The sequence below is a fragment of the Colletotrichum spaethianum genome (genome assembly GCF_022836535.1).
Source record: "Colletotrichum spaethianum MAFF 239500 DNA, contig45, whole genome shotgun sequence".
Taxonomy (NCBI): Eukaryota; Fungi; Ascomycota; class Sordariomycetes; order Glomerellales; family Glomerellaceae; genus Colletotrichum; species Colletotrichum spaethianum.
The window spans coordinates 311,116-334,978 of NW_026054815.1; the positions used below are offsets into that span (position 1 = coordinate 311,116).

Consider the following 23,863-nt stretch of genomic DNA (forward strand, 5'->3'; position numbering starts at 1 on the left):
TACCAAGCCAAATTTGCTCCACTCAAAGCTTCGAACGTCCCCTCCAGGCATGCCCCATCTCATCCTTGAACGTCGCGAGCTCATTCCTCTTGCTGTCACCTCCGTGGCTGACCTGCGCAGGCTCATCAAACACTGACTTGTTCTGCTTCTCTTTCCTGTTCTCCGCGTCAATGTACTCGCGCTCTCCCTCTCCAACGTACAGCTGACGGGGCCGCCAGATCTTAACGCCTCCCTTCTGCAACATTTGCTGTCTCCAGTGGGCCAACCAGCCCACGCAGCGAGGAACGGCAAAAAGAACGGGGTAGAAGTCCAGAGGGAAGCCCATAGCCTGGTAGATGAGTCCGGAGTAAAAGTCGACGTTGGGGTACAAGTTGCGCTTCTTCATGAATTCGCTCTCACGAGCATACTTGGCAAGCTCCAGCGCCGTGTCGAGGAGCTGATTTCTGCCCGTCACAGCGAAGACCTCTTCAGCAAGCTGGCGGATGGCGGTTGAGCGAGGGTCGACGTTCTTGTAGACGCGGTGTCCGAAGCCGACAAGCACACGTTCTCTCTTTTCGACTTTCTGCATGAACGCGGGCACGTTCTCGGGGCTGCCAATTTCCATCAACATGCGGATCGCACTTTCACTGGCACCACCGTGGCTGGGGCCGTAAAGAGCAGCACAGCCGGCGGATACGACACTGTAGGGATCGACGAGACTTGAGCCGACCTGTAAGACCGTAGCTGTGGAGCAGTTCACCTCGTGGTCGGCATGAATGATGAACAAAGCATCGAGGGCCCGCTCCAAGACTGGGTGAGGCTGGTACTCGTGTCCGCTCAGGTGGTCGAGCAAGTACAGGAAGTTGCCCGTGTAGCTGAGTCCCTGCGCGGGACGATTGAAAGGTCTGCCCTGGCGCATGCGGTAAGAAGCAGCAGCCAGCGTAGGCGCCTTGCCGATGATGCGGAGAATCTGCTTGTCGAGCATCTTGAGAGCGTTCACATCACCAGAGGCTGCATTGGTGTACAGTTTCTGCCCCTGCAAGCTTGGGTTCGACTCGGGAGCGAAAGCACCAAGCGAGGAAAATGAAGCCTGCAGCATAGCCATGGGATGAGTGTCGTACCGGAAGGACTTGAACATCCCCTCGATATCGCTGTGGATGTAGGTATGGTGCATGATTTCATCCTGCCATTTGCTGTACTGCGACGAGGTGGGCAGCTCGCCGTAAATGAGCAAAAATGCCGACTCCAAGAAATGTGACTTGTTTACGAGTTGCTGGATGGGGTAGCCACGATACCGGAGGATACCCTCTTGTCCGTTGATGTAGGTGATGTTGCTCTGGACCACGGCGGTGTTCATGTAGGCCGGGTCGTAAACGCGGAGACCCTGGTCAGTCTCATCTTCGGGGCGATCATTACCGCGTGCCGCCTTAATCTTCTTGATATCCGTTGCCAGTACAGAGTTATGTTGGATGGGGAGCTCGTAAGACTTTCCAGTACGATTGTCGACGACGGTGAGCGTCTGACGAGGGGCGCTGGTCGCGCCACGTGGCGCGTTCTTAGCGACCGTAACCATTTTGAACGGGATGCTTCTTGATATGACTAGAGAGTTGGCCCGACTTGAGATGACAGTTGCGAGAGACAATGGCTTTGAATAGGCGTCGGGGACCGGACGGATGGAATTCAGATGCTAGATTCCTTGTTCTGCAACGCGTTTCCCAAGCAGCTGAAAGCAACGCTAAGACCGTCGGTTGACGTCGGGAGATCGGCAAAGCAGCCCGAGTGCCGAGGTTCTTTCGCAGTTCTCCACGCACCTCCGCAGATCCCCAGATCATTAGGAGACGCTAGCTGCATTTGCACATGCTAGGGGTGAATCACAATGTAAAAAGTATTGCGAGAATCTCCGGGTTGCAGACACATGCCGGCTACGCTAGACCATTTTCTTCACGGTCCCAGGTATGCAGCTTAGTATATGCTACCTGCTCCGTAGCCAGGCACATAATCCGTAAGGTGACTGTTGATTTCCTCGCAAACCATCGAAATTTGTCCCTCTTGATCCCAGTTTCAATTGCACCATAAACGTCCGATGGACGTCCTCCCAGCCTAAGGCCCGATGGTCGATTTGGAAACCGACTTGCTTGGCTTGTTCGATAGCTAAGCTCCCGAATGGCCATCCTAACTCGTGGCGAGTGATCATGTCACAGACACAGATCTGAGGTGCAGTTACATGGAACAATACGCGGAAATCCCGCCTATTGTGAACAACGACAAGGCTACGGAACCTGCCATCTTCATGGTTGTTAGCCCCCTGCAAATGATCGCCTCACAAATATAGATAGCATGGTCTCATCAGGCGTTCTTGATCACGCCCTAATAGCGCTCATCGTTCGAGTAGTGAGGGCTAATTCTAGACTCCTAGCCAGTCAACCTATTAATGGGTGGTACTACGGAATTGCCCAGGGTGCTACATGTTGACCTGCTTAGTTTTACACCTTAGCAAAGCTTGGGGAATCGTATCCTTGACAGTACGTCGTGGAACTCATCGCCCTGGATCTCTCGCTAGCGAGTCCATTGGGACCGATGCGGACGTGGCAGTCCCAGAGGGCAGCGGATCTCTCACTGGCCGCCCGGATGTTCCACTGGATAAGGACCACGCCGGCTGTTGGGCCGCGGGTCGTGATGATGGACCTTTCTAGCACAGCAGAGCTGTCTTTCGTCTTTTGCCGCCGACTCTGCAGGATACTAGGTAACAGAGGGTCATTGCCTCACGGAAGTAAACCGACAATTATAATTCCGGATCCTGGTGTCAGGACAAGCAATTTCAATCGCAGCTGTGCCGCAGGTGAGAATCTGCTGCGTGACTGGGAGACGGAGCGTGGTCAATCTATACGCCTTCTGGAGTGAGGTAGGGTAGTCGGTTAGTCAGCCTTGCCTTCAGACGGACGCGATGCTCTTTCTCATGTCCGTGAAGACTACATTGACGTTTGCCTTCCCCGTCTCCGAAAATGCTTGAACTGTGCTGACCGGCTTGACTTTTGTCCATCGCCAAGGGCCCTCTGCCTGACGTCTCTTTATGCAATGCATTTCACAACGTCTTTTTTAGCGAAAGACCAACTTCTCATGCTCCTCCCGCTAGGGAAAGCAGCGGACGAGTGCCAGCCATACACATGGGGAAACAAACGTGACCTCGGCAGTATGCCATCACCTACAGCGCCCCGCCCAAAAGTTACTCGCAGCGTCCTCCAAGAGCGCGATGAGGTCTTACCAGGCGACGTCGTGTAGAGCCTGGGGTGAGACGGACGAAGAGGTCAACTACTACACTTGCATGGATCTGGCCGACTTTTACTGGATGGACATAGAAACCTTCTTCAAGCTGAACCCGATATTGAAAAGCGACTGCAGTAGCATTCAGCCTAAAACCGAGTACTGCCCTGACGGCTGTAGGTCATGCCAGAGAAACCGGAATGAGCTTGCGGTCACTGTGACCATAATGCTGACGGTAATGGTCTTACCAGGGATAGAACCCGTGCGGGACAAAAACAACCGCTGCGGCCCCTTGTTTGGGAATGCATCATGCGCCTATTCGGATAACTCGTGCTGTAACTCGGAGACCTGGCTGTGCGGTACGGCGGTGTGAGTAACCCTCTTTGACACCTGAGCAATACATGTGGCTGATTTGAGAGTAGTGAAGACTGCGGCGACGGCACCTGCTATGAGGGTCACTGTCCCGGTGACGCCGTGTATACCACCGATGGCAAATGCGGCCTCGACCACGGCATGCGGCAGTGCGCCGGCAAATGGGGTGACTGCTATAGCATGGATGGCGAGTACGGCACCGGCCCCGACTTCTGCGGCACGGGCAAGTGCCAGATGGGCAACTGCACCGGCCCATCTCTTCCGACAGCGACCTCGCTGCCGCCATTTTCCATTCCGGGGGTATCTTCTTCTACCGCCTCGAGGACTACGACGTCGGCGGCGACGAAGATGGGGGCCGCGACGACCCCTTCGTCATCGACGGTCGTGCCCCCCTCCCCAGCCTGCACAGGCGGGACCACCGCCGACGGTATCTCGGGCAACTTCATCGGTCTCTGCTCGTACAGATGTGATTTTAACCACTGCCCCGCTGGTGTGTGCGTCTGCACTGGGCCGGCCGCCAAGCCTGCAGCTATACCGGCTCTCAATGATCGTCATGGCTGTCCAGACGACAACGTCGCTGGAGGCCCGGATCACGCTTACTACGTAGACCTATGTGAGTTTACTTGTAGCTATGGCTATTGCCCGCCTGGAGCTTGCAAATACCGTTGAGAAAATTCTGAGAGATGATCTAACATGCGTCTAATCAATTCGCTCGTGCGTACCTCTCTTTTCGACCACTGCGACGCCGCGCAAGTGCCCCAGTTATGGATAGAGAAACAGAATACAACATATCCAGTTGCAGTAGATACCTGAAACCAAGCATTGATTATCATGTTTGTATGTTGGTAATTATGTGATTCGGGAGCAAGCATTCTATTCTGACCACTCACTGCCTGGCTTGCGAGCCTTGGGGAGGTCTGACGACGACGTACGGTAGAGGTTCTGGTAATTAATCGGCGGCAGCGGGTTTTGCCGCATCCATTCGACGACGAGAGCTGAAGCGGCACTGACAACTTCAGGCTTCCGCGGGGCCAGCATACTAACATATCGCTCCTCGTCCATGATTATCAGACGATTAGGCCAAGTATAGCTGACGGCCAGCCTCTCATAGTCCACAGGCTTCTTATCATCCCACACATTATCCGCCTGTATGATATTCTTGTGCTGGCCTAGGAGCCACGGGTGTACTATCGAAATATAGTCGCGAACCGTAACATATCCCTTCTCCGCGGATGATGGCTTGACAACTAGACGTGGTGCCCTACGGAGTCGATCCGTGTTGCAGCATCGTAGGAGCTGCGGGCCCTCGTCCTCATCCTCTTAGTCTTCCTCCCCCGATTCCCCGTAGAGTTCCATAACCAGCTCCCCGAAGATGTTGTCCTTATCGCCTGGATCCGCATGCCGCTCATGCCGCTCGAGCCACTGGTCTTGCCACAGCTCTAGCACATCGACCCTCACGGTAACAGACCCGACCTTAGGCTCTGTGAGTGGCGCCTGTGCAATAGGGTGCCGCCTGGTGATGTTGCCTGCAGAGTCCTGATGGGCGAAGGGCTCGCGTGATGATTCTCTGTTACGCCAGTCTTGAACGACGGAGACGTGGTCTGAGAGCAGGCCTTGTAGTTTCCAGAAGATGCGCTTGGCCTCCGTGGTTAGGGCGACAGGTTGGTTCGCTTTGCGCCGCTCTTCGAACGAGGGGAAGGGGGCAGTTGGTGAGGATGTCGAAGGAGTAGACATTGTGGTGCGAATAGTAGGATTGCAGTATAAGGGAAAAGGATAGAAAAAGCGAATGTAGTTTTGGTTAGAGAGAAATAGGAGATAGCGGAAGGGTGTGTAGAAGACAGCGGATTTAAGTAATTAGTTTTCATCCTGCCTAATTTTGCTTAGCGCTAACCAAGGTCCACGTTTATAGGTTATTGATGGGTCTCATGGCTGCTTCTTTCACTAGAAAAAAAGCAGCTCCAATTGAACAAGGCTCAGACAAGCTGTGTGGAATCTGAGGCTCAGGGCAAGTGTAACTTAGAATTTCTGTTGCTAATAATTGTGTTGGAGGAGGTTAATCAAAGGCATCAGATAGATTGGGAGCACAGCCCGGTTAGCCACACCCTGTAAGGTGGGCCAGCCCCTTTGCCACAACAAGAAGTACTTCCTACTTAACCTTGCTGCTAGCCGCGCAGTTAGATCTCTTATCTTTTATACCTTAATATAATAACCAACAATATCAACGCTTGAACGCCGTCTTGCTATCTTCATCCATGCCCTAATTAGTGGCATTCTTTGTGGGTATCATGCAAGTGGCTAGCAGGATAGGCGCCTTTCAAACTTGAAATCTCGATCCCAGTGCTGATTATCAATCTTGCGCTGGCTCTACTACCAGGTTCTAAACTCTATTTGCGGGCATTTGCAAGATCCATGTTCGACGAGTTTGCTGCAAGATATTTTTTGGAGCGCAAGAACGTTTATGCAACAACAACAAATATGCATGAAAGTCAATGGGCTTCCCGCGGTTCCCGATTTATTACAAAAGCTCCCGCTGTCCGCACATTACCATCAGAGATGCTCTCGCCAGCTCGCCAGTGTTGCACCAACAGCAAAAGCACATGAAGCACCGAAGCTGACAAGTCTGCCAGCATCTTTACCCATAAAAATAACACTCTCAAGATTTCCATTATGTCTTCCAATCAGACCTATCTCATTTCTGGTGCCAGTCGCGGGATTGGAAAGGGTTTTGTGGCGCTCCTCCTCCAGAGGCCGTCTACAACCGTCATCGCGGGCGTCCGGGACCTCTCGAGTCCGGTCTCGAAGTCCTTAGCTGACCTCCCCAAAGCTGCAGACTCAAAACTCACACAAGTTAAAATCGACTCCAGCATCGCCTCTGACGCTGCTGCCGCCATCTCCAGTCTTCAAAAAGACCATGGCATTACTGCCGTTGACGTTATTGTCGCGAATGCCGGTGTCGGCGTCCCCGCCGCCCGAGTTATTGACATCTCGGCTGGAGCGGCTTTGAACCACTTTGCAGTCAACTCGATCGGCCCTGTTACTCTTGTCAGCGCTGCAGCTCCACTACTGAAGGCAAGCAAGAAAGGTAGAGGCCCTATCTTCATGGCCGTCTCCTCAACTTTGGGAAGCATCGGTATACAGGAAACACTGTACAAGTCTTTCAGTGCTGATGTTGCCCCTTACGGTGCCAGTAAGGCCGCGCTGAATTGGTTCATTCAAAGGATGCACCTTGAGGAGCCATGGCTGACTAGCTTTGTTTGTCATCCGGGTGTGGTTCGCACAGATATGACGGACGGGATGGATAGCAATGTATTGGATTCTATCGGGGCTATAACAGTGGAAGAGAGTGTCGGAGGTATGATGGCTGTGATCGATGGGGCTAATAGGGAAAACACAAGTGGTTCCTTCAAGAACTACGACGGTTCTTCTTCTCCGTGGTAGGGTAGCTACAAACACTATGCGTCTTTGCTAGTTAGAACAAACATGTTCCAGTCGAACTCATTGAACTGTGAACGCAACGCTTTGGCATGCAAACAAACCTCAAGAACTTGTTTTGAGAGTCCAAATTACTAGTTAAAAGAGCAGAACTATCCATGAATTTTATTCAGTAAGTCCTTTGATTATCCTTTCTTTAGTCTTGATTCAGAACTAACTAGTTTAATTCACAAATGATTCCTAGTGTCTGTAACGATCAGATCATTGTAGCTAACAAGTAAATGGTTTTCTTCAATAAGTCAATTACAGACCTATGCGAAACACTCAGGCCGACGACATAGGACTCGTTCTGAGTTAATTTGCCCAAAACCTCCTGTCGCGAACGAAACATGACTGCTTTTTTATCGAATGCCCCTACCGTAAATGACATCTGGCTTAGAATAGCCACAATCTTTTAGTTCAATACAGCATCTAAGGAAAATGTGCCAAGTCTCTATAGTTTCCCAGTTGCGAGATATTGACTCCGAATGATAGCCTGATGATTTTTGCATCTCATTACGAATATGCTACCCCTCTATGCATTTAAGCTGAACACTACCTGCGCCGGTGGGATTGAAAATATGGCTGAGGTCATTCGACGATCGTCTCTCTTGACTCGCGATGCAGGAAACGAGGGAAAATACAAAGTCGTCAGTTTTCTGTCCAATAATTTACCGAGGTCAATCTTGATCCACCATTAAGTCCGAATGGTGTCGGGGAGTCGAAACTCTCAAGTTGGAGTGCTCGGCATTATATGTGGGGAATGCGTTGAAATATGTCCGAGTGCTCGGAGAAAACCAGAACTTTAATTGGGTCATCCGCCGAACCCCCAGGCAGATATGGTTGCCTCTTTTTCTTTGACCAAAAGAAAAGCGCCTGGATTCTATCCTCAGAACCCACATAACTCGATTACCGCTGGACAAACATGTCCGGAATGACAGAGAAAGGCAAGTTTCAGCCCCGTCGGCGTCGGAGAGAACGGCGTATGCTAGTCTGTCTGGAGTGTCATCGCCGAAAGCTGAAGTGTGATAAGAAACGACCTTGTGATCGGTGTGTGGCTAGTGGCACACCCCTTAGATGCACCTACGTCAAGCCAGGAGATGTTCCCAGCCCCAAGAACCTACGAGAAACTCGGCAGGCGTATCCAAATGCCCGAATCCCAGACCCCAATCCTCCCGCAGATACCATAACGGGAAGCTCGGAGCACTTGCGTGCCGGAACGGGCCGAAGCTCACCTGGGTCGTCTTTGGCTCCTCGTCGGGGATCTCCAACTCTTGAGTCCCAATTTTCGGGAGATTCGGAGGTTTCGGTCACTGCAATCCCGACCTCAGTGGAGAACTTCCAAAACGCGAACCTGGATAACCGAACTGCCTCTGAGTCCCTGACGCAAGTGGAAGCATCACCAACCAAGAATAACCGCGCGACATCTTGGCGCGGTCGGAGCGGAATTCAATGGCTCTTCTCCAAGGCAAGCATCTCTCGTAGTTGTTTTATGTCGACTGGTAGTCTGACTCAGCTGCCAGTTCAACCATATCACATCACTCACGAGCCAAGCTGGACTTGCCCTACCAAGCGGCGAATTCAAAACCTTCCACGAATTCAAGGAGCAACTATGTCAGCGCCGTACACTTTTTCTGGAGGACTCACACGAACCGCAAGCGATCTACGATGAGTTCCCTGCAAGGGAGACGGCGAACATGCTGATTGACAGATATTTCAGCACTTTCGGCTCAATCTTTCTCTTCATAGATCAGCCCGCATTCCGAGCGCAAGCCCAGATTTTCTGGGAAGAGCCCGAGCGTGTTTCTATATCCGATAGCATCCAGCTACTGCTTGTTGTTGCTATCGGAAACGCGACCATTGACTCTACTAGCGACCGCTTGTCGCACATCAAGATTCTTAGTTGGTGGCATCTCGTTATGACATGGCAAAACGTTGCTCTACGATCGAACCCGAGCAATCTTCATACACTTCAGACTGGCTGTCTCATTGATCTTATGAGACAAGCCTACGGTCTTGATCACAAGTCCAGCTGGCCATCGTCTGGTTTACTTATTCGAAATGCCATGATGGCAGGTCTGCATCGTGATCCTTCCTGCGCAGATCAGCTTTATGCGAAAGACCAGCAGCATCAATGTCAAGAACTCTGGTACACTATACTGGAGCTAGACTTGCAAAGCTCAATGGATCATGCGATGCAACCAGCTGTAACCTTGGATGATTGGGACATGCCCTTGCCTAATATACTAAACTCAAGCGACAATACCGAAGGAGGCTCCTCGAAAGTGGCCTCGCCTCGACACATACTGGTCTCAACATTCGCTGTTCGAACGCGAATCGCTCAGTACCTAAACAACATCAAGTGTTCAACGGACTATATAGAAGCTCTGGAACTTCACGGAGAACTCAATACCCTAGCCCATGAACTCCTGAATACGTCTTCTAGTCACGGCAGTCAATGCGATATGGGCTTCGCAAACGGCTTAGCAACTGTTCTTTGTCAGAGATCTCTTCTGGCTCTACACATACCATTCGCGATACTCCGGACTCCTTCGTATGCATATTCTTACAACATATGCTGCAGTCTTGCAATGTCCGTGTTAGAGAGAATCGACCCTCCAGCCAATCAAGATGAGCAGCTGAATCATGACGGGATGGTCATCTTAATGAGGACCTCTGGAGCGGTTTTTCGAACAGTCGCACTTCAAGCAATTCTGTATCTTTGCCTCCAAATGGAAGCATCTTTGAAGGATCATCAGCCGTGGACACTAGTCACGGAGCTCAGAGATCGGTTCATTGCAATTGCCGAACGTTACCTTCTCATTGCGGAGCGGAGGCTTACCATACAAGATTTCGTTGGGAAGGCTTTTATTGTGCCGGCAATGGCACTGGCGCATGCGAAGCTTGCAAGCTCTGGCATGAGCTCAGAAGAAATTGCATCCTGCGATCGAGTCCTGGCGGATGAGCTGACCGCAACATGCTTCGCACTGTTCCGTAGCCGCCCAGACATCCCATCTTCCTAAATCAGGATTGAACACTCCAAGTCATGCATTTCAAATCTTATTTACCATTATGCCACTATCTAAGTACCTTCATCCGATTTCCTCGGCGTTTTTTTTTAATGACGTTCAAAGGAAGATTCCGCAAGTCTCAGTGTCGCAATCGCCCATACCTTTAGGAATCATGCAAAGAGACTGTTCTTTCCCGATTATACAATGTTTACTATTTTCTCGACTCAATCCTGACACTGAATACATCAGTTCTCAGGATTTTCCCTCTTTTCTGTTGATGGTCAATGATGCTTTCCTGACTTCCTTCCGTCTTAATGGTCGTCGGTGTAGTATCGTCGATGCTGACCGCCTCGGCTTGTCGTTTTGCTGTTTGTTTCCTGGCGTTACGGGAGCGAGACATCTCAATATCAGATCGCCCTTCGCCACTGGGTCCCGAACCACAATTCTCGTATGTACATCGACCACCGTCAGAGCTAAACATGCGTTTGCCGAAAATAAACTCTCCGAGGGGCTGGAGGATGGGAATACAGGCGGCGATGATCATCGTACTACTTTCGACACTACAGTATGGCTCGGAGTCAGTCCAGTCGCTCTTTCACCAATGGTAGAATTTGATTTACTTACATGGCCCAGATGGCCAAGTCCGAAGTGTCATCTATAGTGAATGGTGTTGGAATAGAGATTCGCACGCGTTCGTACGTATCCAAGTGGTAATGCCACCTGTACATTAGTCAGCAGAATCCAGCCTATATAAGGGCTAGATCTGCTAGATATCTAGGACTTAGAACATCATCGGCAACAAATACAGTGACGGTCAACCCCCTATTATCGTGTGCCTCCAGCAGCGCGCGAGCTATTCCGACAAATGGCTTATTACTTAAGCTCGGCGAAGTTATATGAGAAACCTACATGAGAAATCTGGACTCGCAAGACTTGGCAATCGGCTACACTTGTAAATGGCAACAACTGCGGAGCTGTGCATCCGAAAATCAGTGAGCTTGTATTCCATTGATGGGCAGAAAATAGGGCAATTTACGTCGAGCCGATGCCCAAAGCAACACTCAAAGCTGTCCTCTTTCTCATACTCATCTGCAACTTTGCAAGCACTAGGGCTCGATACACGGCGAGGTAAAGGTCGACGAAAGCGCAAAAGGCTCAACCAGTTAGCAAACGCGCGCTTCAGTTCGGGAAAAGCAAGCTGAATACCCTCAGAGTATATCGCAAAGTAAACCAATATTTATTTGTCCCAGCATGTCTTCTCAACAACGGCGAAATCCCACCGTGAGTGCGAGGGCTGGCTGACATTGGGCGAACAGGACGACCACACCTCCTATAAGGTTGATCAGCAGAATAAGTCAGGATACCCACTTTCGGATCACCCCCACATCCGGATCACACAAAATGCCGCATCTCTGCTCCCAGCCTCCTATTTATAACTATCGCAACTTTTACAACTATCATCCAAATAAGCTCCTTTTTTCACCTTATCTTTTTTTTGACCTTATGACCCAGTATACAGAGCATGAAGTTATCCAGGCGCAGGAAGCTGTTGCCAGCGGTATCAGCGTGCGCAAAGCAGCCCAGACCTATGGGATCCCATACACCACCCTTCAACGCCGTCTAACTGGCGCGCAGTCTAGGGCAGCAGCTTTTTCTGACTTCCAGAGACTCTCTGTTAGTCAGGAAGCTAAGCTGGCCAGCTGGGTGCAGATCCAGGCTGATCTTGGGCTTGCGCCAACACATCAGCAAGTCAGAGAATTTGCCCAGCGTATCCTGAATGCGATGGGAGATATCCAGCCTCTAGGGAAGAGATGGGTGAATGCCTTTATACGAAGAAACCCATCTATCAAGGTCCAGAGAAGTCGATCTATTGATTCTAGACGTGTTAATGGGGCATCTACTGAGGTTATCAGGGACTGGTTCAGATATCTCGCGATCCCAGCCATATCAGCCGTCCAACCAGCCAACAGATATAACATGGATGAGACTGGTATCCTCGAGGGTCAAGGAGCAAACGGGCTGGTGCTAGGCAGGGCAGAGACTAAGTCTGTGCGGAAAAAGCAGCCTGGATCGCGAGCCTGGGTATCTATTATCGAGTGCATCTCAGCTGAAGGCCTGGCACTATATCCTCTTGTGATATATAAGGGCAAGACAGTCCAGCAGCAGTGGTTTCCTCTAGATCTTGGCCCCTATGATGGATGGGAGTTTACGGCAACAGAGAATGGATGGACAACTGATGAGACTGCTGTTGAGTGGCTGCTAAAGGTCTTCTTGCCGCAGACTGCCCCCTCCCAGCCTGATCAGGCCAGACTGCTGGTCCTGGATGGGCATGGGAGCCATACAACGACAGAATTTATGTGGCAATGCTATATCAATAACGTCTATCTGTTATTCTTGCCACCACATACCTCCCATGTCCTCCAGCCACTAGATCTATCAGTCTTCAGCCCAGTCAAGTCAGCCTATCGCAAAAAGCTCCAGCCTAACCTCAACTAATGGAACGATTTAACTATAGTAGGCAAAAGGCACTTTATATCCTGTTACTAGCAGGCACGCCTATCTGGGCTAACAAAAAAGAACATTCTAAGTGGCTGGATGGGTACAGGATTGTGGCCTGTTAATACATCTAAACCTCTTTTAAGCTCCTTGTTGTTGCCCAAGGCAAAAGCACCAACAACACCACTTAATAAGGCTGCCCAAGGTATCCAGGGTATCCAAGATGCCCAGGATGCCCAGGGTATAGAGGGATGGGCATCTGCTGTATCTGCTGTTGCGTGGTCTACGCCTAAGAAGATAAGGGATCTCAATAGTCAACTAGACTTATTCAACAAGATGGATCAAAGTATCGCCACACAACGCCAACTATTCAGAAAGGTCAAAAAAGGCTTCCAAGAGCAGTCCTTCCAGCTAGCTACTGCCCAGCACCAACTACAGCTTTTACAGGCCCAAGTCAACAACACTACAGCAAGGAAGAGGAAGACTGTCAAAATCGACCCTAATACTAAGTTTGCCAATATCAGCGATATACGGCAAGCCCAGATCGAGGCTGGCGAAGCTGAAAGTGGCACAGATGAATCCAGCGCATCTGATTGCCCTAGTGAAGCAGAAAGCTGTATCATAGTTGCATCTGGGCCTAGGCGATAGTTAATTGAAAAGGGTGGTTGTGTTGCGATAGCTTCGTTTTTGTGCGATCCGGATGTGGGGGTGATCCGAAAGTGGGTATCCTGACTTATTGACATACACCAGAGAAAGAGTGCGTGCCATTTTCTGGGGTTCAAGATTCGCGTGAGCAAAGCGACGAAGGCGAGCTTGGGGAGACCGAACGACATGACGCCGAGAACAAAGCCAGCGATAGTCCAGAGAATGGCGCCAGACTTTTACTTGACTGTCAACACGTCAAAATGTCGCCCATTACCGTGGGCGACGGCTGCGATGGCAGTTCCAAGGTTGGTCCAACCGCATAACTGAGACAAACAGCAACAGTCAGATGGCTGGACGTTCGGTTACACAGTCATGGCTGCTTGGTGAATTACTCACCACAGATGCGATGATCAAGAAATCATCCAGGTGGACTTTTCCCAGAATCTTGCCCCTCACAAAGAGTCTTGCTGCTGTAAAGAGGGTGCTGAGGGTCGAGACGGAAATGACGATTCCAAGGGCAGTCGGCCCCCTGTTCTCCGCCGCCATCTCTGGTGAAATTGATGTCGACATAGCTAGTCGTTAGTTTCCTTTCGCCTTATAACCCTACAATATTGTAGGATGAAATAAGTAGAAAAGTTGGCAGATGTACGACAAAGAGTTTGTAGCAGCAGCCACCTAGATAAAACGGCGCAAAGCGAGATCTTTAGTCCAGGCTCTCGAAACACCCTGAGAGACCATGATCAAGCATTGCTGGGCTCAGGTGAGTAAGCTCTTTTAGCGGTCGAGGCAGCAACTGATTAGTATTTCTTACAGGCTGCTGCCAGCTTCGTCATTGCAACGGGCATTGAGTCGGGTCTCTTCAAGTACATGGCCCAAAACACTGGCCCTAAGAAGGTTAATCAGCCGAGCAAAGCACTTTGCTTCAATCACGACGTCCTGTCTTGCATGACGCGCTATCTTGGCTCGATGGGTTACTTGAAGGAAACCGGCACGGACGAGTACGAGCCTACAAACTTTGCCAAGTCTCTAAGCCTGCCCATCATCGCAGGAGGGTATACTTGCATGTAGGCCACTTCCGGTCTTCAGCCCCAACCTGAGTTTGATACAGAATCTGACGACAATGTCCAGTGTCGGCGGCTGCTGGCTTACCTTTAGCAATTTTCCTGCTTACCTTAAGAACCTTAAGAAGCATGAGTGGTCAATCCCTGCCGACCCGACCGAAGGTCCAATGCAGGATGTCATCGGCAAAGACAGCAACTTCTTCAAGCACATGATGACAAACCACCCCAATGGCGACTTCCAGAATCATATGGCTGGACACAGGCAGGGTAGACCATAGTGGATGGATGATGGCTACTTCCCCGTTGCTAAGCGGCTCATCCAAGGTGCAGACGTTTCGGCAGATGCGGCTTTCCTCGTTGATGTCGGTGGTAGCAATGGCCATGACTTGGATGAATTTTGCCACAAACACCCGCACGCACCTAGCCGGCAAATCCTTCAGGACCTCCCGCACGTACTCTCTCAGATCCAGAAGATTGACCACAAGATCGAGCCTATGGAGTATGATTTCCATACGGAGCAGCCTATCAAGGGAGCGAGAGCATACTACTTGCACTCGGTCCTGCATGACTAGACAGACGATGTGTGCACTAGCATTCTGTCGCGCATCACGGCCACGATGTAGCCAGGCTACAGCAAGCTTTTGGTCAATGCAAACGTGCTGCCTCCCACGAGAGCCAATTGGCAGACGACAGCGCTGGATATACTCATGATGACGCTTTTCTCGTCGAGAGAGCGGACGGAGGAGCAGTGGCGGAAGCTGTTGGAGTCAGCAGGATCCAGGATCATTGATATTTGGTCCGAGGGCGAGGGTGTGGAGACCCTCATTGAGTGCGAGCTGGCATGAAGTGGCGAGTTTAGGAAGGTACGGTTGACTCTGTTGTTTCACGGTCAGCAGAATGGTAGCGGCCATTCGAGGAATGGTTAGACTGGAGGAGTTTCAGCACTTTGTTAGGACGACATGCATAAGGTAACCCATAATTTTTGCGGTGACAGTCGTCTTCAGAGACCAATAATCACGGGTATGTGATGTCAAATGCTCGACCAACAAAAGACACTAATTGCAAGTGGGAACCTGCTCGCTGATCCTAGGTTTTTGATGCAATGAAGAGCGTGGAGACAGGATTTATGTTGCGGCACAGCAGCTTTCTGTAGACTTCTTACGCAAAAGTTATAACCTTTTCCTGAAGCTTTTGCTCGGGGAGGTCAGATGAAAATGATTGCCCAGATTCCCACAACTAACCGTATTTTTTCCTTGATCCCCATTTCGCCGCAAAACCACAGCAATACTTGCCGCCGCAACCGTCCGGGCAGCAAATGTTCTCCAGTGTTGCAATCATGTTGATATAACGTCCAAATAAATTACGAGTGACAGTGCATGCTACGTTTCGAATATTCGGAGCAATTCTCGGATCAGGGCGAAATGAATCGATAACAAACCTATCAATTAGATGACGCAGCCTTAAGCTAATGATAGCACTCAGATATCGGTTCGGAATTTGCTTTTGACTACAGCCCAAATACCGCGCTTTGATCATCTGAGGTATCCTTCAACATGGTATCGGTGCCCGGCGTGAACCACTAAGTTGCAACAGTCCGTTCCGAATGCCGGTAGCCAGGCCGGCAGTGCGGGTCACCAGGTGGGTCTTTCGGTTCCGTGATTTCGTCCAAGCACGGATTCGGTCTTACTCACGTTACGCAATGTCCAATTTTCCGTCACGAGGTAAGGCTCGTCCCTAGTGTACAGGAGAATTTATCGGGTTCTGTGCCCGACTCCGCATTGGGACTTACCACAGTACACGTGTACGAATGAAGCTGGATACTACGTAATCAGGGGCTTCTATCTGGCCGAAAGAAGTCCGGGGTTCCACCCTGACTACGGTATGTGTGACAAGGAAGACCAGGGAGGACTCCCGTAAACGCGGTCAGCGTTTTCTCAGCCAACCATATGTTCGGATCTGAAGAAGAAATCTCCATGCGCCCCCTCCTCCCTCCGCGGGCCGTTTTTGACATTTCCGTCCCGAGGCTCAAGCCACCCAAAAAACAAGCCGTCGCAGATTCGCTCCCTTTACGATGCGAACAGACAATGGGTTCAGCTGTAACACCAGCCCATCGGTGCGTCCAATGAGCTGTGATCTGTGCCGCAATCAACAAGCCCATCCCGTTTACACATCTTGCCTGCATTGAGGGCATTCTGCGATTCTTCTCGGGTCTTTGCCTGCCTATCTCTGTTGATCCTTCATACCACAAACCCATGTCTCCAACGTTGCAAACCTCGGCCCTGTGGCTCTATTAGGTGTAGGCCAGACATAGATTAGGTGGATCAGGCCTTGGCTAACCTCCCCCCAGACTCTCCACTGACGGCACGGCGCAGAGTTGAAAGGTGAGATGCGACAACGTCTTTTTCTTTGTTCCTTGGCTCGTGATTCAACTCTCTTCCATCCTTCCCTCTCGGTAATCCACAACGCAATGTCGACCATCGAGACTGCGTCGTCGCCCGTCGGCGCTTCGACGTCGTACCTGTCGGCCCGTACTGTTCTGGTCCTCGTCGGTCTCTGGCTGGCGTACCATTTCTTCAGGGCCCTTTACAACATCTCGCCGCTGCACCCATTGAGCCACATTCCCGGGCCCAAGCTGTCTGCAGCCACATACATCCCAGAGTTCTATTACGATGTCATCTTATTCGGACGCTACACTAGAGAGATCCATCGTATGCACGAGCAGTACGGTGAGTTGAGCAGCAGTTTTCAGAAACCTTGGCAAACCCTAACTCTGGTATCAGGTCCGATCGTTCGTATCAACCCTCACGAAGTTCACTGCAATGATGTCAACTTTGCCGATGAAATTTACGCTGTCAGCGGTCGCAAGCGTGACAAGCCTGTCCACCAGATCAACGGCTCTGCGTAGGGAACTCCCGCAACTGAATTCTTTTGGAGAAATTGTGCTAACGACTCATGTAATATGCTAGTCTGGGTGAGGCTGGCTTCGGCACCGTGGACCATGACCTTCACCGTGTTCGCCGCATTCCTCTGGCCAAGTTCTTTTCTCGCGGCATGATTTCGCGCCTCGAGAGCGACGTCCACGCCTTGGTTCAGAAGCTTTGCGACAAGTTGCTGGCCGAGAGAGAGAGGAAGGAGCCTTTTGACGTAACCATGGCATATAGCTGCTTCACCTCTGATGCCATCTCTGACTACCTCTTTGGCGAGAGTTTTGGATTCCTTACCCAGGAGGACTGGTATCCCAACTTCCGGGCACCCACTGCCTCCATCCTCAGACCTGTCTTCGTCCTCCGTTTCTTCCCCTGGACCAAGCATCTTACCGTACTTGGAGAGTGGTATGTATCCGTCCGGGCCTCTATACCAGTCATCAAAGGAGACTTAAACTAACCCTAACAAGGCTTGTGGACTACTTGCCCGCCGACGTCGCTCTGCTTATTCGCACACTGAAGATCAGAATCCCAGACAAGGTCAACCGCACCAAGGCCGACCTTGATGCCGGTATCCGTCACGAACGCCCCACTGTCTTTGGCTCCCTCCTTGAGTCCGATCTTGCGTTGGTTGAAAATGGCTCACTGCATCTGGCCGACGAGGCCGCCGCCGTAGTTGGTGCTGGAACAGAGACCACCAGCTGGGCTCTAGCTGTTATCACTTATCACCTTCTCACCAAGCCTGAGCTGCTGAAGAAGCTGCAGGATGAGTTGAAGACGGTCGTGGACGACCCCAAGCACCTCCCTAAATGGACATCTCTTGAAAACCTGCCTTACCTCGGAGCCGTCCTTCAGGAGGGATTGCGATTGTCTTACGGCGTGTCTGCGCGCACTGCTCGTGTTCCAACCGAAGAGAGCCTGGTTTACCGTGGCGAGTTCAACAAGAAGCCTGTCGAGTACGTGGTCCCTCGTGGCTACGCCGTCGGCATGTCTGCTGTGATTACCCATCACGACGAGAGCGTCTTTCCCGATTCATACCAATTCATCCCCGAGCGTTGGCTGGACGAGAACAACCAGCGACGCAAGGATGTTGAGAAGGGCATGCTTGCCTTTTCCAAGGGCAGCAGATCTTGCCTCGGCATGAAGTAAGTTTCTTCTGCATTATGGGTTCCATGATGGTCATCCACCAACTGTGCCGTTTGCTAACCCACGTTTTTCTCCAGCCTGGCTCTGTGTGAGCTCAACCTGTGTCTTACGGCTCTCGCCTTGCGTGTTATGCCGAACATGCGTCTCTACGAGACCACCGATGAGGATGTTGCCTACGACCACGATATGTTTGTTCCCGTGCCTAAGGCGGGAACTAATGGCGTGCGTGTGAAGATTGTCTAATAGCCTTACAGAGGCTCTTTGCTTAGACTTGGCCGTCATTATAACTGCCGTGAATCCGGTCCCACTAGCTTGGCGCCTCAATTTCAATTATTAAACAGTGCCTGCATAACGGATATCATCCTTCCGCTAAACTTGAACAAATGTGACGCCAAATCCTTGGAACCCTATTTGGGACAGCCCAGGCTGACTGTTTTCTCCTACCATTTTCGCTTACTGGGGGTTGAGACTAGGTATGGCAAGGTCCCAAAGCTGAAAGCGGCAAGTCTTACCCTCGTACGAGCGCGTTATGCAGAGACGGCCGCCGCATCTCGCCTCGTAGAATTGGATCGTGGTGATCCCAATTGTGGCACCCCTCCACCTCGCGCTGATCTGCACGTTTCAACCTCAAAGTGACTGTGGAAGACGTTTTGCCCCGCCGCTAGCGTGGCATGCCATGCGACTTGTCAGATCTCGCTATTGGGCGACTGTCAAACCGCCTTCCATGCATGGTTCGACTTTTCTTCGGACCTTCACGATGTCTTTTGCCTAGTGTTGTGGAGTTCTTCGTCTTCCACAACGAACCCCTGGGTTTGCTCGCCTGTCTAGCGTCTTCATCTATAGCCAACCCGAGCTGCTCGGGCCCGACTCCACTCCTCACTGGTGATGCCAAAGTGGGCAAAGTGGGATCCAGTTCAGTCTAACCCCACAACCTTGCCTCATTCCAGGCCTTCCGGTTGCCTTGACTTGGGTTGCTTAGGGCCCTGGCCCATGGGACGGGGAACTCGCCGGCGCGTCGGCGATGGAATACAGACTCGGTTGGTTGCATCAGTATTTTCTTCCAGTGGCGAGTCCATGACACCTCTCGCAAAATGCAATTCCTCAAGTGCTGATATCTGGGGTTACATGCATGAAACCTAACCCGGCTCTGATCTTTTCCAACGGCCCCCAAAGAACGCCTCATCCTACGGGCTCCCGTTTCCCCCTGCATGACTAGATCCGCGGAAGCGGTACATTAGCTCCCAACCAAGATATTGTTGGTTGTCTTGCCTTTTTACCTATAATTCGAGGGAGCGCCTTTTTGTCACCTACTCTAACGACCGAGGCGTGAGTGTGTGCTGTTGTAGAACTGATCAACACGTGCCGCCAATATGTCAACAACCGTCGACCCCAACTTGCGAATCCTCGAGCCGGAAGGGCTGCCGCTAGCCATCATCATCATCTCGTCCATATTCCTCGTCATCTCGGTACTATGCGTTGGAGTACGCACTCGCGTGCGTCTGGTTGAGGGCACGTTCGGTCTGGACGACGGCCTCATGCTAGCAGGAACTGTATGATTGGTATCTTGAACCATTTGGAAGGAGCGTAGGGCTAACTTGATCTCTCAGATCGTGTATGTGGTGGTTGTAGCGCTCGCGATTTATGGATGCCTCGTCGGACTAGGAACATTGCAGGAGAAGTTGAACATGTGGATGTTTTCGGAAGCTCTCAAGATCTACATCGTCTGGATCTTGATTTACGTTATCGCCCTCGCTCTCGTCAAGTCCTCCGTCTGCCTCACCATTCAACGCATCATCACGACCGATAAGGGCCTTCGTATTGCTGTTTGGGTTTTGCTCGGTGTCACGTGGGCATCTTTCTTGATCACCTTTATCGGAACGCTGCTCTACTGCCACCCGGTCAACGCCCTGTGGACGCCAGCGATGATACTCAGTGGTGAAGGAACTTGCGGGTCTGTCGAGGTCTTCGTTGCCATCGGCCATGTTGCAACGAGCTCAACCATTGTGACGGATCTGGCTTTGGTTGTAGTACCTGCCATTATTTTATGGGGAACCCAGATGAAGACGCAGACCAAGCTGCAAGTCTTTGGTCTGCTGTCCTTTGCTTCTGTGTAAGTTTCCACAAGTCGTTTTGGATACGACGCGGCACACTAGCTGACATTCTCCCAGAGCATCCATTATCACCATGGTCCGCATCCCCTACGTCAACAGGTTCAAGGCACAGCAGGACCTTCAATGTGAGTCATACCCAATCTCCAGGTTCGCTGTATCATGAAACTTACAACGAGATAGTCTGGGTCGCCCATACAGTACTCTGCTCCAACATTGAGACTGGCATCGGCTGCATAGCCTCATCCGTACCCTCGCTACGTCGTTTCATCGCGCGAAGCCGCGGCACGACGGAAAGCACGAACCCGAGTGGAAGTGGGACAAAGACGGGGCTCTTCACAATTGGAAGCAAGCCTCTCGAGCCGCGAAGCCGCGATCGATTCCGCAACCCAACCGACGTGGGTTTCAGCTTGGCGACGGTTCACGGCAGGGGCGACGAGACGTGGGAACGTCTCCAGGACGGTGATTCGGATAAGGGAGACCTGCTGCCGAGCGACCAGAAGGCTGGCATACATGCGCAGTACACATATCAGGTCGACATTGAAATGTCACCAGGCATGAGGAATACTACGGGCCGGCCTGGAGACGTTCCCATGTCTCGCTGAGAGGCCCCCGGTGATTATCCGATCTACAGCGGTTTTTTCACACTAGTGTATAAAATCATGTATAATATCCACGATTGATGCAACATTGCTCCAGATCACGTTGCGCGTTTTCTTACGGGGAAATTAAGCCAAATCTAGGCAGTGGCCACACGACGCAAAAGGCCTCATCAGCCAATGATGGGCTAGGATCGATCGTTACGTATTCGCCTGACAGGAAATGGCAGCCCGCTCCACTTTGTCTTCGTGGAAAAGAGGACATGAGCAGAAAGTTTTCATCCATACTATGTACATAGAAAATGTTGCTGCCAAAAAGTCTGTATTTGAATCTCCTGTCCTTGCAAGTGTTAGTGTACGTTCTAGCCCCTGTGCATTGGATCCAACAAGAGCACCCAGCCCCCAACATCTGGACGGGTATCTGGGTAATGCTAAAAACCCTCGTGACTCATATCCCATGAAGGGACGATTCGGAAGCGGGCTGCGCACAAAGTGGAATCTGGGTCATTTATGTCAGTGCGAGAGCGCAGATCCGATAGCCGAGCCCCGAATCATCCTCACATTGTGCATCTATGGTTTATGGCAAATGTGCATTAGACCTCATGGAAAGAATACGTCATTCAGGCCATAGAATAAGTGGGTCTTGAACTTCGGACACAATCCCTTTTCGTGTGGTCGGTGAGGGCCTGGCCATTTATGAAGCATTCTGCACCAAATAATCTCTTACTAATCCTTGGCAACGTGGTCTCGTCAGTTTGGGTTGCTAGTGTGAAATCCAAAGAGCTATGCAATTCGCATTAGGCCTAGGATTGAATCCTATGTCCTACTTGTCAGACCGGGCTCTATGTCCCGTGAACCTTGACAAGATAACAGCATTGGAAGCTTCGCAGGTAAGCGGAATTAAATATTCCTGCATTAAGGCATTCGTCCCCTCTCTGCTTATGGAAGGAGTCAGGAAATGAAACAATGGAGACATTTGCGAATCATCCGTTATGGACGCCGCATATCTATACCCGATTTAGAAGCGCAGACGAAAGGACGAATTTGTCTGGGCCGAGATGCCAAAACTTTCCCGGAAAACCCATCATCCTCGCCAAGGCTCTCGTGCCAGGCATTATCTCTTTTGAGCCGAGTGTGCTCCGCTTCCGCAGCGAATGAGCGGGTTTGGTTTCCCACGTGAAGGCGGACCATGGTGATGATCTGGGGAAGGTGCCTAAACGTTAATCTTACTGGTCAACGGTAGGTGATGAGTTGTAGAAGCAATAGCTTTTGCCGGATTTCTAGATAACCGGAAAAAGACGTGCATGCAGATAAAGCGTACGATGTGATATTCCCATGCAGCTGAGCTCATACTGTCAAGATTCGAGGTCACTTTCCCCTCACTCGCTGTTACTAGCAATTTGTAGACAGAGTGTAAGAGTTATGTCAGAAAAGGCCTTATAAATGGTGCAGGTGCGCGAAGGTCCAAGCTGATAGCGAAATGCTCTTTCAACGAGTGTCCGGGCAGTAAGGGAGCATCCAGTCACCATGAAAGCTAGTGTTACAACGGCTGTGCTCCTTGGGGCCGTCGGTATTCTTTGTCAAACGACAGTCCTCACCCCCCGACTCATAACTTACAATATCCGTTGGGCTACACCTATAACTGGCATCAACGAAGCACGTTGGTCCACCCGTCGGCCCCGCCTCGCCGCTCAGCTCAACTATGAAACAGCAGTACGCCCCGAGTCTCTTTTGTGCATGCAAGAAGTCGTCGAGCAGCAACTCCTTGACATTTCCGAAGACCTCGGGCCCTCTTGGGCCCACATCGGCGTTGGCCGCGACGACGGCGTTGCCGCTGGAGAGTTCTCCCCCATCTTCTATCAGCCGGATACATGGAGTCTCGTTGAGAATAGAACCTACTGGCTAAGCGAGACTCCAGAAGTTCCAGGTTCCAGGGGCTGGGACGCTGCGCTTCCACGAATCGTCACCGTTGCGTCGTTCAAGCATATTAAGACTGGCTTGCCTTTGGTATACATGTGCACACATTTCGATCACCAGGGAAAGATGGCACAGGAACGTAGCGCAGAGCTTTTAGTTGATCTAGCCCAGGAGTTGGGATCATTGTTTGAGGGAACGACACCCGTCTTTCTTGGCGGTGACTTGAACATCCCACCAGATAACGCAGCCTACCAGACGCTGGTTGCGGAGAGCAACATGCACGATACCCGCAATATTGTACACCAAGCGCGCAGAACAGGTCACTCGAAGACGTATACCGCTTTCACAGACATCAATTGGGACGATACACTGATAGACTACCTGTTTGTGCGGGACCCGACGGTTCGCACCATGGAGTTCTTGAGTCACGCGGTGTTGCCCAACAAGTTTGATGACGGGCTTTATATCTCAGATCATAGGCCCGTCGTTCTGGACGTGAGAGTTAGTGTTGAGGCTGCTTTTGACTAGAACGTTGCCGATATTTTTGTACAAGTGGGCATACTTCGTGATTACATAGACAAACGAGTCAACCCAACCGAAAATTAATGGAAGATAAGGATTATGGACTAAGAAATAGACGCATTGCAATTTTAGCTCTTTGTGGAAGAAGCTGGCCTATAATACGTGCAATGAAACCCGTATGGGAATCATGCGCATAACCTTGCTACAGCCTTGAGCTTATAATAACTTTAGTATACTGTCATTTTCAGTCCATTTCCAGCCAGAAGATCCTTAGAAAAGTCAAAGGCACGTTTAGAGAAAGTCAGTAGGTGTAAAGGTTGCAAATTCCCACTTGTGGGTGGTCCTTATAGA

At 51.0% G+C, this 23,863-nt stretch overlaps 11 protein-coding genes across 11 annotated transcripts; 6 read left to right on the top strand and 5 right to left on the bottom strand.

Moving 5' to 3' along the window:
• Positions 1-22: 22 nt before the first annotated feature.
• Positions 23-1,552, bottom strand: ColSpa_11372 (citrate synthase; the record flags this gene model as incomplete). The annotated part of the gene is made up of 1 exon (XM_049277584.1): positions 23-1,552. One exon carries the CDS (start codon positions 1,550-1,552, stop codon positions 23-25), a length of 1,530 nt encoding a protein of 509 aa, XP_049133541.1.
• Positions 1,553-3,229: 1,677 nt separating this feature from the next.
• Positions 3,230-4,315, top strand: ColSpa_11373 (uncharacterized protein; the record flags this gene model as incomplete). The annotated part of the gene is given in 3 exon segments (XM_049277585.1): positions 3,230-3,416; positions 3,668-4,225; positions 4,242-4,315. The coding sequence occupies 3 exon segments, from the start codon at positions 3,230-3,232 to the stop codon at positions 4,313-4,315; spliced, it is 819 nt and encodes a 272-aa protein (XP_049133542.1).
• Positions 4,316-4,485: 170 nt separating this feature from the next.
• ColSpa_11374 (uncharacterized protein) lies at positions 4,486-4,674 on the bottom strand (the record flags this gene model as incomplete). Its single annotated transcript, XM_049277586.1, has 1 exon — positions 4,486-4,674. One exon carries the CDS (start codon positions 4,672-4,674, stop codon positions 4,486-4,488), a length of 189 nt encoding a protein of 62 aa, XP_049133543.1.
• A 258-nt stretch (positions 4,675-4,932) lies between these two features.
• On the bottom strand, positions 4,933-5,346 carry ColSpa_11375 (uncharacterized protein; the record flags this gene model as incomplete). Its single annotated transcript, XM_049277587.1, has 1 exon — positions 4,933-5,346. The coding sequence occupies one exon, from the start codon at positions 5,344-5,346 to the stop codon at positions 4,933-4,935; it is 414 nt and encodes a 137-aa protein (XP_049133544.1).
• Positions 5,347-6,279: 933 nt separating this feature from the next.
• ColSpa_11376 (norsolorinic acid ketoreductase nor1) lies at positions 6,280-7,050 on the top strand (the record flags this gene model as incomplete). Its single annotated transcript, XM_049277588.1, has 1 exon — positions 6,280-7,050. The coding sequence occupies one exon, from the start codon at positions 6,280-6,282 to the stop codon at positions 7,048-7,050; it is 771 nt and encodes a 256-aa protein (XP_049133545.1).
• A 6,421-nt stretch (positions 7,051-13,471) lies between these two features.
• Positions 13,472-13,781, bottom strand: ColSpa_11377 (uncharacterized protein; the record flags this gene model as incomplete). Its single annotated transcript, XM_049277589.1, has 2 exons — positions 13,472-13,558; positions 13,632-13,781. The coding sequence occupies 2 exons, from the start codon at positions 13,779-13,781 to the stop codon at positions 13,472-13,474; spliced, it is 237 nt and encodes a 78-aa protein (XP_049133546.1).
• Positions 13,782-13,971: 190 nt separating this feature from the next.
• Positions 13,972-14,303, top strand: ColSpa_11378 (uncharacterized protein; the record flags this gene model as incomplete). The annotated part of the gene is made up of 2 exons (XM_049277590.1): positions 13,972-13,995; positions 14,049-14,303. The coding sequence occupies 2 exons, from the start codon at positions 13,972-13,974 to the stop codon at positions 14,301-14,303; spliced, it is 279 nt and encodes a 92-aa protein (XP_049133547.1).
• A 130-nt stretch (positions 14,304-14,433) lies between these two features.
• Positions 14,434-14,679, bottom strand: ColSpa_11379 (uncharacterized protein; the record flags this gene model as incomplete). The annotated part of the gene is made up of 1 exon (XM_049277591.1): positions 14,434-14,679. One exon carries the CDS (start codon positions 14,677-14,679, stop codon positions 14,434-14,436), a length of 246 nt encoding a protein of 81 aa, XP_049133548.1.
• Positions 14,680-16,763: 2,084 nt separating this feature from the next.
• On the top strand, positions 16,764-18,609 carry ColSpa_11380 (cyrochrome P450 monooxygenase; the record flags this gene model as incomplete). The annotated part of the gene is made up of 5 exons (XM_049277592.1): positions 16,764-17,022; positions 17,077-17,197; positions 17,263-17,628; positions 17,691-18,365; positions 18,444-18,609. 5 exons carry the CDS (start codon positions 16,764-16,766, stop codon positions 18,607-18,609), a joined length of 1,587 nt encoding a protein of 528 aa, XP_049133549.1.
• Positions 18,610-19,736: 1,127 nt separating this feature from the next.
• On the top strand, positions 19,737-21,079 carry ColSpa_11381 (uncharacterized protein; the record flags this gene model as incomplete). Its single annotated transcript, XM_049277593.1, has 4 exons — positions 19,737-19,916; positions 19,974-20,476; positions 20,535-20,602; positions 20,625-21,079. The coding sequence occupies 4 exons, from the start codon at positions 19,737-19,739 to the stop codon at positions 21,077-21,079; spliced, it is 1,206 nt and encodes a 401-aa protein (XP_049133550.1).
• Positions 21,080-22,600: 1,521 nt separating this feature from the next.
• Positions 22,601-23,518, top strand: ColSpa_11382 (uncharacterized protein; the record flags this gene model as incomplete). Its single annotated transcript, XM_049277594.1, has 1 exon — positions 22,601-23,518. One exon carries the CDS (start codon positions 22,601-22,603, stop codon positions 23,516-23,518), a length of 918 nt encoding a protein of 305 aa, XP_049133551.1.
• Positions 23,519-23,863: the final 345 nt, after the last annotated feature.